At 38.8% G+C, this 16,567-nt stretch overlaps 1 protein-coding gene and 1 long non-coding RNA gene across 4 annotated transcripts in view; one reads left to right on the forward strand and one right to left on the reverse strand.

Moving 5' to 3' along the window:
* The window catches only part of LOC309653016, a 633,104-nt gene that overhangs the window by 516,604 nt on the left and 99,933 nt on the right, over positions 1-16,567 (reverse strand). The gene's annotated exons all lie outside the window — the stretch shown is intronic.
* POLA1 (DNA polymerase alpha 1, catalytic subunit) overlaps positions 1-16,567 on the forward strand; it is a 292,429-nt gene that overhangs the window by 43,700 nt on the left and 232,162 nt on the right. For all 3 annotated transcript variants that reach the window (XM_082446929.1, XM_082446930.1, XM_082446931.1), the window contains 7 exons: positions 547-722; positions 2,843-2,972; positions 3,466-3,585; positions 5,060-5,159; positions 6,769-6,893; positions 12,863-13,012; positions 13,424-13,546. In XM_082446929.1, coding sequence (XP_082303055.1) covers positions 547-722; positions 2,843-2,972; positions 3,466-3,585; positions 5,060-5,159; positions 6,769-6,893; positions 12,863-13,012; positions 13,424-13,546 — 924 coding nt within the window. The remainder of the gene's footprint in view (positions 1-546; positions 723-2,842; positions 2,973-3,465; positions 3,586-5,059; positions 5,160-6,768; positions 6,894-12,862; positions 13,013-13,423; positions 13,547-16,567) is intronic.

Consider the following 16,567-nt stretch of genomic DNA (forward strand, 5'->3'; position numbering starts at 1 on the left):
CCAGAGGATTCTGCTGCTACAGTTTGGAGTTGGGGGCCAGTGCTCTTGCTTCTTTTCCTATTCATATCTTTATGGCGATAGAGTTGTTATTAACACTTCATCCAAACACTTGCTTTGCTAACTCCTTACCCCCTTCAGGGTTCTTTATATGGCATCTTCTCAGTGAGGTCTATGTGATCACCGTATTTAAGATGTAGTCCCCCCAAATTCCTTGTTCCCCTCACCCTGTTCTATTTTCTCTTTTCCATGTACTTAATGATCTCCTAAAACTATGTAATTTCTTTTTTTTTTATTGTATATTTCAGTTGAGATCAGGAATCTTTTCTGTTTTGCTCACTGCTATATCCCTATATTCTGAGTGCCTGGAACAGTGTCAGATATGTAGTCAGTGTTCAAAAATATTTGATTGATGACTGAATGAATGCATGAATGGAAGAATGAGAGTTTCATCATTATAATTTTGGGGCTAGCCTCAAAGCAAGTTAGAATGAAATGTTCTCAGTGTCTGTTCTTCCATGGGATTTGCTTTTTGTCCTCCCCTTGTAGGGCAGGAGTGGATTTGGTGAAAGAAATGCTACCTGTGGCCGAATGATCTGTGATGTGGAAATTTCAGCAAAGGAATTGATTCGTTGTAAAAGCTACCATTTGTCTGAACTTGTTCAACAGATTCTGAAAACTGAAAGGGTTGTAATCCCAATGGAAGATGTACGAAATATGTACAGGTATGATCCTGCATGCTTCAGAATTTGTCTGTCTTGAAATTAACAACAGCAAGACACCAGAATCATCCTTAGGCTGGAGGGACAGGAGCCTGTGGTGTTATGAAGGGGAAATTGTCTCTCTTCATGTCAGCATCACCATCTCCATTACTTGAGTAATTTGAATTATTTTGCTTTTTGAATTATTCTAATTTTATCATAATATCTCCCTCATTTAACACCATCTTGATGCTTCCTGAGAGCAGTTTGGAAATTGATGTGATATTTAGGTTTCTGCCCTTAATTCATTAATTCAGAAATTAATGCAAATATTTTAGAAATATAAAATCTGAGAAGTCATTCAGTTATTTGGAGATATTGCTGATTATTTCTTTTTTCCAGCCTTGTTGAGGTCAAATTGACAAATAAAAATTGTATTTTATTTAAGGTACAACTTGATGTTTGATATACATTGTGAAATAATCCTCACAATCAAGCTAATTAACCTATTCATCACCTCACACGATCACTATTTTTTTCTTTTCTTTTCTTTTTTTTTGTTTTTTTTATTTGTGGTGAGGACACTTTAGATTTACCCCTCTTAGGCGATTTCAAGTATACGATACAGTATTGTTAATTGTAGCCACGTTGCTGTACATTAGATTTCCAGAACTTACTCATTTTGCATAACAGAAACTTTGTGCTTGATTATTTCTTAAAATTTCTCCTACCCCTCTGGCCACTTCTCGTTCTTTTCTGCCTGTTCCTCCCAAGTCCTCAGACTGCTTCTCTTTCTGACTGTGCTCCCTCCCTGGGTGATCTCGTTGAGTCGCAGGAATTTCAATACCACATGGGTGCCGATGCCTCCCACCAGCATATCCTCAGCTTAGACCTCTCTTCCCTGAATTCCAGACTCATGTCTCCACCTGCCTGTTCTACTTAATGTCTGACCTGAACCTCCAACTCAGCTTGTTCCAAAACTGAGCTCCTGACCTTCTCCTCTAGGTTCCTCTTATTTTTCCAGTATCTCTGGAAACCTCCAAAGTCATCCTCAGCCCAGAACCTCTGAGGCGTCTATGATTCCTCTCTCTGACATCTTATGTTCCATGCATCAGGAAATCCTGTCAGCTCCATCTTCAAAATATGTCTCTATCTGACCACTTCTTTTCCCCTCTGTTGGACCCACCCTGGTCCAAGCCACCAACCTCTTTCTTCTGGGTCACTGGGTCTTTCTTGTATTAGCCTCCTCACTGGTCTCCTTGCTTTTGCCCTTGACTCCTTGCTGTCTGTTCTCAACCCAGGAACCAGAGTCACCGTGCTAAAGTTAGATATGGCACTCTGCTTACAATCTCCTAATGACTTTCTGTTTCATGCAGAGTAAAAACCAAAGTACATATTTCGATTTACAAGGTCCTATACAATGGGTCTCTCTGCCGTTAGCTCTGTCCTTATCGTCTGCTTTTCTCCATCATTCTCTCTGTTGCAGCCATTGGTCTCCTTCTTGGTACTAGAACTGCCAGATTTATGCTCAGCTCAGGGCCTTTGAATGTGCTGTTTTGTCTGCCTGGAATGTTCTTCTCTCAGAGATAACTCATCCACAAAGATTGCTCTCTCACCTCCTGCAGGTTTTTATTCTCAGTGAACTCTTTCTCAGTTCCCTAACTAAAATTTGTCTGTGCTCCTGACATTTAATATTCCCTTTGCTTCTTAGTTTTTCTTCTTAACGCTTAGTGTTGTATAACATATCACATATTAAATTTTTAATTTATAGTCTGTCTCCCCCATGAGGACAGGAATTTTTGTCTGTTTTGGTCACAGCCAGCATCTAGAACAATGCCTGGCACGGAGTGGGTATGCAATACGTATTTAATGGATGGATGAATGAAAGAATTTAGGGAGTTTTCAGATTGTATCTTTGTGGGATTTTTTGTGTGTTTTAGAGAAGGGCATTGATTGGGACCAATGGTATGAATGAATTCCTCATTTCATACTGACCTTATTTTAAATTGTTTCCAAAGCCGAGGTGCCGTTGCTCTGAAGTTAACTTATACCAAAAATTTTTTGTGATAGTTTATGAAGTTATGATTATAATCATTGTTTCTTTTAATTACTTGATTCTGTTTCATTCTTTCTTTTCTGTACAGTCACTCTTCTCATCTGTTGTACCTATTGGAACACACCTGGAAAGATGCCAGGTTCATTCTGCAGATCATGTGTGAGCTAAATGTTCTTCCATTAGCATTGCAGATCACTAACATCGCTGGGAACATTATGGTAAATTTAACATAGAAAGGGGGAAAAAGCATTTCCTGTTGGATCCAGTGTTTTCTGGGGGTAGTTGTTATATGATAATGAGTCTAAATGCATGCTTATAAAATAAGTAACTTGTATTCTGAAAGCTGGGCTTCTTTTGTAAAATGAAGAACTGCTTGGGAGAAGGGGAGGAAAGCCAGGTGCAGTATGTTGAAATTTGGACGAACATAAGGATCATCTCTGACATCTGGATGTGTCTGATTTGTGGAATGGTCCATTTGGGAGTAAAGAAATAGCCCAAGTTGTCAGTATTTTAAGCTCTTTGTCTCCTTTTAACCATAATGCTTAAAGAAACTGCTAGAAATAATTTAGCACCTTTTTTTTTTTTAAAGCAGCCCTTGTTATGATGAGTGATTTTTGAAGGAGGTGCTATGATTAAATCTAGCAACTCGAAGTTGCTTTTGTTTATTCTGGTTTTGAGCTCAAGTTTTTTAAAAAAAATTCTATTTAACAGTCTAGGACGCTGATGGGTGGACGATCCGAGCGTAATGAGTTCTTGTTGCTTCATGCATTTTATGAAAACAACTATATTGTGCCTGACAAGCAGATTTTCAGAAAGCTTCAGCAAAAACCGGTGGGTCCAAAATTGTATAGTGTTTTGCTTTTTCTTATCCCCCCCTTTTATTATCTAGGTAGCTGTTTTTTGGGGTTTTTTTGTGCTGTGATAGTATCTGCTCCCCAAAGAATTAATTCCGTGTAGAAACTGTGTCACATTTGTTCTGTTGTTTTTGTGTGGTCATTTCCTTCTTTACGTTTCTCTATACAGATAAAAATTATTTGTGAAATATGAAATTCTTTGAGGGAGGCATTAGGCCTCTCTGATGGGTGACCATACCTGGAAAGTGTTTTGCCTCGTTAGCCCTACCCAAACTTAGATGCAAGTTGAACCATTTATTTCCTTGAACCCATAAGCCTTTATTTTTGTGTTGCATTGTTTCATTTTTATTTTCTAGTAGGATTAAGGTCACTACAATCAGGTTTCTGAAGTGGCCTCCATCACACTGGAAGTAAAACTTAGCTACTGTTTTATCAGCACTGATAGTAATTGATTCAGAATGGGAGTTTAATGTTAAAATGACTCAGGTTCTTATATTTGCTTGTTTTATGCACATTATCAAAATTAGTAAAGGAAGTATTAACTTATAGGAGTTTGATGTCTGCTGAGGTATTGAATGTTGGCTATTAATAAACTACTTGGGAAAGAATTTTCACTATATGGACATACTTATTTTAAGGTATCCATATTAATAATGAGAATAATGATAATATCTATATAAAATATTTTGTGTTTTTACATCATGAATGTTAGAGTAATGAATTTAAGAGGACTCTTAGAATCTCAAATTTTACATAATATGAATAGTTGAATTTTTAGTGTCCACTGATTTTATTTTAAAAAATTTATTTATGTGTTTATTATTGTCTGCGTTGGGTCTTCGTTGCTGCACGCGGGCTTTCTCTAGTTGTGGCAAGCAGGGGCTACTCTTCATTGTGGTGCATGGGCTTCTCATTGCGGTGGCTTCTGTTATTGCAGAGCACGGGCTGTAGGTGTGCAAGCTTCAGTAGTTGTGGTGCGTGGGCTTCAGTACTTGTGGCTCACGGGCTCTAGAGCGCAGGCCCGGTAGTTGTGGTGCACGGGCTTCGTCGCTCCATGGCATGTGGGATCTTCCTGGACCAGGGCTCGAACCCGTGTCCCCTGCATTGGCAGGCGGATTCTATTCTTAACCACTGCACCACCAGGGAAGCCCTGTCCATTGATTTTAAAATGTGAAGTTCTGTGAATTCAAAAATATTTTAAAGTAGAATTTGCATACTTATCAACTCAGATATAGTGTTTGTTTCGGTAACTACCATGCTTGGCATTCATTAGGATTCATGAAAATATTACAATAACTGTCTTTCCTCAGAGGTAGGACCACTAACTAAAAGTAAAGAATGTTAGATAGAACTGTGTACTGCAGTTGGAAAGGTCGGGGGGGGGATCATAAACCTTCTAAATTGGTCCATTAGTTGCTGGCTGGTGAAGTTATCTTTCCATTTGATATTAGGGAGATGAAGATGAAGACATTGATGGAGATACCAGTAAATACAAAAAAGGACGTAAGAAGGCAGCTTATTCTGGAGGCTTGGTATTGGACCCCAAAGTTGGTAAGGCAACGCAGCGGCTCAGTTTGCCCCTGATGCTAAGGAACTTAATGCAGAGCCAGGCTTGAGAAACTAGAAGGCCTGAGTTGTGTTTTGTAGGTTAGCGAATAGGTTTCATAATGACCTTATTTTCTTATGTTCATGCGAAAATCTTGTTTGCCAGTCTAACATGGAATTAATGTGAATCTTTTGTGTTTTTTTTGCTGTATTCCAAGAAAGCTTTATTTATGGACATAGAAATTTAAATTTTGTATAATTTTCACGTATCATTGAAATAGTCTTTAAAAATTTTTTTTGACCATTTAAAGATATAAAACACTATTCTTAGCTCATGAGTGGTACAAAAAGGGGGTAGGTTGGAGGATTTGCTCTGTGCAGTTTGCCAACCTATTTGTCCTGTGGTAGGAGCGCCTCTGTCTCCTCACATCTACTCTTGGGCTCCGCCTCTGCCCAGCGTGCGAGGGCCAGTGCAATTGGACAGCAAAGTTAAAGTACAGGCAGTAACTACCAAATTGAGCTTTAACAAGAGAATAATTGTTTCCTGTAATCATGAATGGCAAAGAAGATGTTTCGTGGTAAACAGAGATAGAAAAGATTAAAAAAATTTTTTTAAATCATCTTAACCATTTTTAAGTGTAGTTCAGTAGTGTTGTTAACTGTATTCACATTGTTGTGCAGAAATGAATGTCAGTTTTATCAAGTAACTTGAACTCTGAGTAGGAGACATTTTTGACAAAAGTGATTTTATTGTGAGTTGTAATGAGACAGATCACTCGTCCTTTGGTGTTAGATAGATCTGGCCTTGAATTCTGGCTGTGTGCTCTTGGGCTGCCTGTTTTAGCGTCTGTAAGCCTCAGTTTCCTTTTCTTTAAAATGACAGCAAGAAAAATACCACACAGAGATTTAAGGAATAATAGTACCAGACACAGAGTAAGCTATCAATATATGCTTGCTGTTGTTATTATTGTCTTAATTGTGGACATTTATTTTTATTCAGTTTCTTCTCAAGGTGAAGATAACTCTTTGTAAATGTCCTAGAGAAATGTAGTAGCTTTCTGTTCACCCTTTCCAAGTGAAAAGGGTGGATCGTTCCACTGCTGACATTTATTTGTACATCTCTTGTCTGATCTTAGCAGTTTGTGTACAGGTAAATGGGCTGCCTGTTTTATTCCCTGAAGGTGTGATTGTAAAAAAAAATGTACAACCACTCACTGGTATAGCTCATGAAACATTTGGGGAGTGGGGGTGTGGAGGGTAGGTGGGAAGGAATGCTTTCTTGAAGGAGAATTTAATAGCGTTTTTTGGAAATGAATATGGCACTTGTCTAAAGTAATTGATATGGGAAGGTGTTTGCCTATAATAATGGCATACTTTGGCGACTGCTGGGGTTTCAAGGCGAGACAGGATCTCTTCTTTCCTTTTCTTTTGTGACCTGACTTTTCACTCTAATCCAAGTCATTTTTACAGAGTGGTAGTTGACTCCTTTTTTCCTTTTGTCTACCTCACAGCTCTGGATAGTATATCGTTTCATAATATATTACTTCTAATATGGCGTTTTGCCAAATCTACTTTTTTAAAAGACTTTTTGTAACATGGGGCTTTTTTCTTGCAGGTTTTTATGATAAGTTCATTTTGCTTCTGGACTTCAACAGTTTGTATCCTTCCATCATTCAGGAATTCAACATTTGTTTTACAACAGTGCAAAGAGTTGCTTCAGAGGCACAGAAAGTTACAGAGGTTTGTATTCAACTGGGAACTCTGGAAATTGAGATTAAAAGTAGTACTTAAAGAAGGAAGATAACCAAAGGGCTCAGCGTTCTAGTTTTTCCTCTTAAAAGATAACACTATATCCTTTTTTAGTGGTCAAAAAAGGGGGGAGGGTTGGGTAGAAGGAGACTCAGACTGGTTCTGTGTCTTTTATCTAACAGCCTTATTGAGATGTAACTCACGTACTCTGCAATTCACCCATCTAAAGTGTGCGATTTAATGGCTGGTAGTTTATTTGCAGAGTTTGCAAACTTCACTACAATCAATTTTAGGACATTTTCACTATTCCCCAAAGATACCCTATCCCTTTTAGCTGTAACCTCCCTCAATCCCTTCATGCCTTCCAGATCTAGGCAACCACTAATCTTTCTGCCTCTAGATTTGTGTATTTTTGTACATTTCATATAAATGGAGTCATATGGGACCTTTTGTGTCTGGCTTATTTCATTTAGCATATTGTTTTCAAGATTCATTCGTGTTGTAGTGTGTATTAGTACTTCATTCCTTTTTATTGCTGAATATTCCATTGTAGGGATATATCTTACATTTTGTTTATTTTAAAATCAGGTTGTCAATTTATGCAAAAATGCCTGCTGGGATTTTGATGGGATTGTATCAGATCTGTGGGTCAGTTTGGGGAATGTTGCCATCTTAACAATGTGAAGTCTTCCAGTCCGTGAAAATCGAGTCTTTCCATTTATTTAGGTCTTTAATGTCTTTCAAAGATGTTTTCTAGTTTTCAATGTACAAGTCTTGCATTTCTTTTATTAAATTAATTCCTAAATATTTCATTATTTTTGGTGCTATTGTAAATGGAATTGTTTTCTTAATTTCATTTTTGGATTGTTCATTGCAAGTGTATAGAAATATGACTGATTTTTTGTATATTGATCTCGTATCCTGCAACTTTGCTGAATTCATTTACTAGTTGTAATAGTTTGCGATTTCTTAGGATTTTCTATATATAGGATCATGTTGTCTGTGAATAGAGATAGTTTTATTTCTTTCTTTTCAATCTGGATGCCTTATATTTCCTTTTCTTGCTTAACTGCCCTGGCTAGACCCTCCAGTACAGTTGAATAGAAGTGGCAAGAGCAGACACCCTTGTCTTGTTCCTGACATTACGGGAAAGCATCTAGTCTTTCACCAGTAAATATGATGTTAACTGTGGGTTTTCCATAGCTGGCCTTTATCAGTATGAGGCCATATCAGTATACCATCAGTATCAGTAGTTTGTTGAGTGTTTTTTTTTTTTTTTATCATGAAAGAGTTTTGGATTTTGTCAGCTACTGTTTCTGCGTCTGTTGACTATACGGTTTTTGTTCTTTATTCTTTTAATATGATGTGTTATATTGATTGTAGAGCCAACCTGTGTCTCTGAGATAAATCCCACTTGGCTTTGGTGTATAATGCTTTTTATATATCGCTGGATTTGATGTGCTAGTGTTTTGTTGAAGAGTTTCTTTCTGTATTCATAAGGGCTATTGGTGTGTAGCTGTCTTTTAAATTAATTTATTTTTTATTTTGGCTGTGTTGGGTCTTCATTGCTGTGTGCGGGCTTTCTCTAGTTGCAGCGAGCGGGGGCTACTCTTTGTTGTGGTGCACGGGCTTCTCATTGCAGTGGCTTCTCTTGTGGCAGAGCACGGGCTCTAGGCGCGCGAGCTTCAGTAGTTGTGGCTTGCGGGCTCTAGAGCGGGGAGGCTCAATAGTTGTGGCACACGGGCTTAGTTGCTCCGTGGCATGTGGGATGTTCCCGGACCAGGGCTCGAACCTGTGTCTCCTGCATTGGCGGGCAGATTCTTAACCACTGCACCACCAGGGAAGTCCTGTAGTTGTCTTTTCTTGTTATGTTTTTGTCTGGTTTTGGTCTTAGGGTAATATTGGCCTCGTAGAATGAGTTGGGAACTATTCCCTCCTTTTCTGTTTTTTTTGGGAGAGTTCGTGAGAGATTCACTTTAATTCTTCTTTAACTTTTGCTGGTGAAATTATCTGGTGTTAGACTTTACTTTTTTTGATTTCTAATTCAGTCTCTTGTTACAGGTTTATTCAGATTTTCTATTTCTCCTTTGGTCACTTTTGGTAGTTTCTTTCTAGGAGTTTGTCCATTTTGTGTAGGTTATCTAATTTGTTGGCATAAAATTGTAAATAGTATTCCTTTTTAATCACTGTTATTTCTTTAAGGTCAGTAGTGATGGTCCCCCCTTTTATTCCTGATTTTAGTAATTTGAGTCATCTTTTTTCTTTGTCAGTATAGCTAAACGTTTATCAATTTTGTAGATTTTTTTTAATTAAAAAAAATCTTTTTTTATTTTTTGGCTGCGCCGGCATGTGGGATCTTAGTTCCCCGACCAGGGATCAAACCTGCGTCCCCTGCAGTGGAAGCGTGGGGTCTTAACCACTGGACTGCCAGGGAATTCCCATAAATTGTGTGGTTTTTTTTTTTTTTTTAAGGTCAATTCCCTGGGTTCTAACCAAATTTTATTGTTCTTTTTTGTCGTGGCATGTGGGATCTTATTTCCCTGACCAGGAATTGAACCCATGCCCCTGCACTGGAAGTGTGGATTCTTAACACCTGGATTGCCAGAGAAGTCCACTGTTGATCTTTTCAAAGAAGCAACTTTGATTTCCTTGATTTTTCTCTATTGCTTTTCTGTTCTCTATTTCATTTATTTCTGTGCTAATTTTTATTACTTCTTTCTGGTTTCTTTGGTTTGGTTTGCCCTTCTTTTTCTAGTTTCTTATGGTGGAAGGTTAGGTTATTGATTTGAGGTCTTCTCTTTTAATTTAGATATTTACAACTGCAAATTTCCCTATAAGCAGTGCTTTAGCTTCATCCTGTGAGTTGTGATATGTCACACTTGCCTTTTTATAGTCAATCCCCTCTTCCATCAGTCAGTCATTGATCTGACTTCTATTACCATAGCTTAATTTTGCCTGTTTGAGAATTTCATATTAATGGAGTAATACAGTATGTACTCTTTTTTTTTAATTAATTAATTTTATTTTATTTATTTTTGACTGTGTTGGGTCTTTGTTGCTGCGAGCAAGTTTTTCTCTAGTTGTGGAAAGCTGGGGCTACTCTTCGTTGTGGTGTGTGGGCTTCTCATTGCGGTGGCTTCTCTTGTTGCAGAGCATGGGCTCTAGGTGCCTGGGCTGCAGTAGTTGTGGCACACGGGCTCAGTAGTTGTGGCTCACGGGCTTTAGAGCGCAGGCTAGTAGTTGTGGCGCACGGGCTTAGTTGCTCCGCGGCATGTGGGATCTTCCCGGACCAGGGCTAGAACCCGTGTCCGCACTGGCAGGCGGATTCTTAACCACTGCGCCACCAGGGAAGCCCTGTACTGTTTCGTATCTGGCTTTTTTTGTTCAGTGTAATGTTTTTGAGATTCATCCATGTTATTGCATTATTAGTAGTTCTTTCATTTTTACTGTTAAGAAGTATTTCACCCTTATCTGTTCCCCTGAGATGAGCATATGGATTGTTTTCAGTTTTGGGCTGTTATTAATAAAACTGCTGTGAACATTCTTGTACAGATCTTTTTGTGGATGTGTGCTTTCATTTTAGGGGGGGTAAATACCTAGGGAGTGAATTTGCTGGGTTGCATGGGCAGTGTATGTTTAATTTGATAAGAAACTGTCAAATTGTTTTCCTAAGTGGTTATACCGTTTTGCACTCTTACCAGCCATGTATGTGAATTGTTCCCCTTCTACTCCAAACACTTGCTATTTTCAGGCTTTTAAATTTTGGCTATGAAAGCATTTCTTAGTGATTCTACTCATTAAACATCCTCTTCAAAAGGATCTTTTTGAATTATCTCACATGGATTTTAACTAGTGATCATTCATTCAACAGTTTTATGTAGGGCTTAATAACTTAATGTGTGGTTCTTCGTATATAAAGCTTATACAATTGATTGTCAGTAGGGAATTTGGTTAGATTTGGTTCTCCAGCAGGAAAAGATGTAAATTAACCTATTGTCTCTATGTTTTTCTCTGCTTCTTTGTACACGGGGCAGAAGATGTCTGTTTGCCCTCTAGCTCCTGAATTTACATGTCTTTCGGTTCCAGCCACACGCTTGGGGGCTGTTTTTCAGTCCCAATTCCATATTCCCGGAAGGGGGAATCTTAGAGGCTTGCCTGAGTTGGTGAACACACTCACCCGTCAGCCATGACCACAGGAGTGTGTTCACCCCGTACAAATACGGCTGCTGAGGATGGGCTCCTCTGTGGGCCTAGAGGATAATTGTACAGAGTAGGTATTGAGTAGACATCCCCACAAGGTGGTGACTACATTCGGTTAATAATATTCTGTGGGCTTTGTTCTGCTACTGTGTCAGTATTAGGATGATTGTCATTATCCAGCGCCAACCCCCTCCCCAACCCTGCCCCCCGCCACCAGTTTGTTTATTTGAGCTTTCCAGTTTGGATTTTGGATGTGAAAACATTTCAGAGTCAGAAGGGACCTTAGAGGTCATCTAAAAAATACTATACATGTAGCAGTTTATGGGTTCCGTATCATTTTCCTGTGCAGTGCCTCATTTGGTCTTGAGAACAGCTAGTGCTGCTGGAGCCAGGCCTGGATTGTAAATTTCCTGACTCCAGATCCTTTCCATTTACTTTTTATTGCACCTCCATAGTTGCTGTAAATAAATTGGAATGTGTACCAAGATCTCTTTAATAGGTTTGCTGTCATCATCTGCTCTATTGGAAAACAATAATAGGTCCCTGTTACTATTGTGAGGTCGTTCATTTGAAGTTATTGATCTTTATAAAATCAGACGCTTTGTAAAGACTGGGTTATCAAATGGCATTGACTTGACATACTTTAAGCCAAGAGGTTTATTTTTAATTTTGAACCTTCAAGGGCAAATGTGCCTGGCTTTTCTTGGCAGCCTGTTAATAGAATTAATGGAGCCTTGAGAAAAATGGTCCAATGCTTTCCCTGCATTTTCCTGCTGTAAATTTTAATATAAGAAGACTGCTGGTTGCTTTCTTAAAATGTTGCTATTTTACTGATTGCAAAGCAATTTGTAGACAAAAGGTACCACATAAATACTAAGGAATATACATGTATTAATTTTTAGAAATGTCATGGCCTATTAAAATATGGGCTCCAAATTCCTAAAAGAAACCTGCTGATTTAGTATTTATATTTTTATCTTTCAGTCTAAAACATTTACAATAATTGCTACGATTCCCCATAGTTTAAAAAATTTTTATAGCGTTTTGTTTGCTAGTACACAGGACTTAACAGTAGTTTAGCTGCTTTTTTCTCTTTTTTTAAATTTTAGAGACCTCTCTTAGTGTTTTTATTTTTATTTATTTATTCATAAATTTACTTATTTTATCTTTGGCTGCATTGGGGCTTCGTTGCTGCGCGCGGGCTTTTCTCTGGTTGCAGCAAGTGGGGGCTTCTCTTGCTGTGGAGCACAGGCTCTAGGCTCGCAGGCTTCAGTAGTTGTGGCACACGGGCTTACTTGCTTTGCCCGTGCGCATGTGGGATCTTCCCGGACCAGGGCTCTAACCCGTGTCCCCTGCATTGGCAGGCGGATTCTTAACCACTGTGCCACCAGGGAAGCCCAGTGTTTTTATTTTAAAAACAATTTCCCCAAACATATTGCTCCCCAGTCTTGTTGAAGGGGGGGAAAGGAGCATGTGTAAAAATTCATCTCTTTAAATGATACCTACATTTTTCAATAACTAGATGGGGGAGGTACTGGGAATGATGGGCTGAGAGAATTGGAGGAGAAGAGGGCAGTGTTGAGTTGTTCTGCAGCCCTCTCAGCTCTTTCTTCTACCACCCACACTTTGTTGACCTTTACTTAGACAAGAAAGTAGCTTTTCAAGATGTGATCACGGGGTAAGCTCCCACAACGTATGATTTTGGGAATTCATTTCATGAAATTTTGATTTGTCTGAAATTTTCATCGTGTGTTCATCAGGATGGAGAACAAGAACAGATCCCTGAGCTGCCAGAGCCAAGCTTGGAAATGGGCATTTTGCCCAGAGAGATCCGGAAACTGGTAGAGCGGAGAAGACAAGTCAAACAACTAATGAAACAGCAAGATTTAAATCCAGACCTTGCTCTTCAGGTATCTCTTTCCACTCAGCAACCTCTGAGTGACAGTCTCACCTTTGAAAATTTGATTATCTAGGAGTGATTTAAACTTGATGCTGTGGGCAAATGCATGTGCTTATTTTAAGTTGGTGGGTAGGAAACCATTCAAAAACACTATGCCTCAAAATACAAGGCATGTCTATCTGCAGAACTGTATCTGAGCAAGATCCTTCTGACTTCTGGGAGCTTTGGAGTCTGTGTTTACTTGATTCTAGGAGGTCAGGGAATCATGGATCTGGGAGGATGGGTTGATTATGTTAAGAGTTCTTTTTTCCAGGGTTATTGCGGGTTTCCCCTTCTCATTGGTGAGCTAGAAAGCATCTAATGTAATGCTGAAGCATCTGTAAATACTTTTGTTTGTCTTTTGTCCTTGTGTGGCCTGCAGTATGACATTCGACAGAAGGCTTTGAAGCTCACAGCAAACAGTATGTACGGCTGCCTGGGATTTTCCTACAGCAGATTTTATGCCAAACCACTGGCTGCTTTGGTGACATACAAAGGAAGGGAGGTAAATGGCGTAACAGTCCCATATCTAAAAATGAGAGTATTTTAAACTATACATGTTATGGGGTAGGAGAGCCAAAAAGTTTGTTACCTAGTTATACAGCTTCAAGTATCCCTTTCTTAGGACAAATTTGAGACAGATATGCTTTTTAAGTAAGGATTCATTCTTTCGTCCATTTTGTGTGTGTGTGTGTGTGTATTTATTTATTGAGCATCTGCTATGTGCCATGGATTGTTCTAGGTACTGGGGATAGAGTGTTGAGCAAGACCTAAAAAGTCCCTGCATCATGAGGCTCACATTCTACCTAGGGCAGGGGGTGTAGAGGGGCTTGGGGTGGGGAGAGCGTCATTCGGGAAAACAGAGTCTAAATAAGTGAATAAACAAATACAAAAAATAAGAGACTATGATAGAAATAATGCTGTGCAGATAAGTAAACAGGGTGGAGGGCTAGACAGTGTTAAGATGACTGGCTAGTTTAGCTTGGTCAGGGAAGGCTTCTTTAGGAGCTAACATGAATGAGAACTAAGCGACATAAGGGAGCTAGTTTTTTTTTGCGGATATATTAGGTTGGAGTGTGAGGGAAAAGAAGAAAGAAAGGAGGATGCCTCCATTTTTGTCTTCTAGCTGGTTAGCTAGTAGAACCATTTATTAAGAAGGAGAAATCTGAGGGAGAAAGATTAAGAGTTTTATCTTGGATGTGTTACCTTTGTGGCTTGTAATAGATCTGTAGGCATGTTAAGTAGGCAGCTGGATATATCAGTTCAAGTCCGCAGTGTCAGGAATATATCCGGACTGGAGTTATAGATTGAGAGTAATTGGTTTTAGAAACATGGGCCAGATACCAAACAGATCTGAGGTACTGTCCCTTTGTAAACACTAAAAGCTTCATTTGCTTTAGCACCACGTGCATGGGTTTTCCTTAGTTTGTAAAAGAACAGTTATGTTAAATATTATATTCCATTTAACTGCAGTAAAATACTGATTTCTGTCAGTGGATTTAAGACTACTCGGTCTTAAGGAGGTAGTGGTTATGGGCAGAATGCTCATGCTGGGGGCCTGGACTCAGAGTACTCTTAGAGTAGAGGTCGGCACGCTACAGCCCATGGGCCCAGTCCAGCCCGCCACCTATTTTTATAAATTTTTATTGGCACACAGTCATACTCATTCGTTGAAGTATCATCTATAGCTGCTTTTGCAAGTACAGTGGCAAAGTTGAGTAGTCAAGGTGGAGACTTGCATGACCTGCAAAGCCTAGAATATTTACTATGTGGCCCTTTTCAGAAAAAAAAAAAAATGCTAACCCCTGCTTAGAGTCTAGATCAGGACTGTCTAATAGCACTCTGAGATGATGAAAACGTTCTCCATCTGCAATACCCAGTGCAATAGCCGCAAGCCCCAAGTGGCTAGTGAGCACTTGATAGCTGGCTGACGAAGTGGATTTTGAGTTTTATTTAATGATAATTAAAATAAATTTAACCTCAAATATCCACATGTGGCTAGTGGCTGCTGTATTGGACAGTGCAGATCTAGCTGGCATGAAACGAACAGGATATTGAGAGGTGCTCTTCTGTTGGGAGCCCGCTTTCACGCCGCTGAGGGCACAGTGAGGAAGGGCAAGGCATGTATTGGACACCAGCATTATGCGAGAAGCTTTCAGATGCGTTATTTCCTTAAGACCCCATAAGAATCAATTGATAGAGGCAAGAGTGTTCCAATTTTGCAGATGAGGAAGCTAATAAACTCAGAGGTGAAGTGTAACAAGTGACTTTTTTGGATGGGAATCCAGCTCTTCCTGACTGTAAGGCTTTTGCTACATGGGGGTTGTCTGCTCCATCTCAGGATGGCTCTCCTGTTGCTTTATATTCTGCTTCTTATTCCTAGAAGAACATTTTTTTCGATACTCATCTCAAGACATAGGCCTTTTTTACTTGAGAAGATACAGGTGTTTTAGGGGCTCATTGAAGTGAGGAAAGGATGTTTTCAGTTTCTTTGGCTAAGTTTACTTTAAAATTATTTAAATTTTATTTCTCTGTATGTATCCAGTGGCTTCTGATAGAATACCATCTTATTTTTGTATTAGGAAGTGCACTCACTATGCCCCAACTGGGTGATAATACATGGGTTGACTATTGAGATTGGATCAAGGTTACTCTTAAGTTTCTCATGAGAGGCAGTAGTTGACAATTTACTCCCTTGGAGAGTGCCTCTTGCTGTTGGGAAATCCCTGTTGTTACATTTTCTGCATTGGCTCAGAAATCCACAAGCTTAAAAGGGCACTGTTGATAATGATAAGCCCCAAATTTGTCCAATAATCTCCCCCACTCCCCTAATCCATTGTACTTTAAGGGCAATATTTTTGTTTAGCTCGATTTTTAATGGGGAATTTAAACTCAATTTTTATTTTTCTCTTATTTAAAATATAACAACAAATCTTTATAAACTATTTAAAAAAAACCCTACCCTTCCCACTAAAAAACAAAGAACTTCAGACAGATCTAGAAATAATCATATGTGATTTAAGTTCTTGGCTTCTGCTTCCCTTTGTCTCTTTCCCCTTTGCTCCTTCCCACAAATAAAAAATACAACAACGGTGGGAAACGGGCCTTTAAAGTAATGTGAAGTTAATGAGAAATAATAATTACACAGTTGCTTCCTGGAAATCTTATTCTAGAAGAGGATTCAAAGCCACGTACAGAAATTATTTCCTATAATAAAAATGATTGTAACGTATTGATGATAATTATTAGCACTGGCGGATGGAAGTATTTTATGTGATAATCTGTCTTTGGGTTTACTGTTTTTTTCCGTACGCACTATTAGGTCTTTGTGAATTCAAGCATCTCTTGATTATTAAAGAGGTAGGAGGAGCGAAGTGTAAAATGAGAGTCAGTTTGCTGAGATTTTGGAATATCTTTGTAACTTATCAGACTTATCTTTTTTGTACTAAGATAGAGTAGACCAAGTAATATAGTAACCTGAAAATCCTAGAAGTTGATTGCTTTTAAAGTCCTTGTAGGATAAATT

The sequence above is a fragment of the Balaenoptera physalus genome, assembly GCF_965194825.1.
Source record: "Balaenoptera physalus genome assembly, chromosome: X".
Classification (NCBI taxonomy): domain Eukaryota; kingdom Metazoa; phylum Chordata; class Mammalia; order Artiodactyla; family Balaenopteridae; genus Balaenoptera; species Balaenoptera physalus.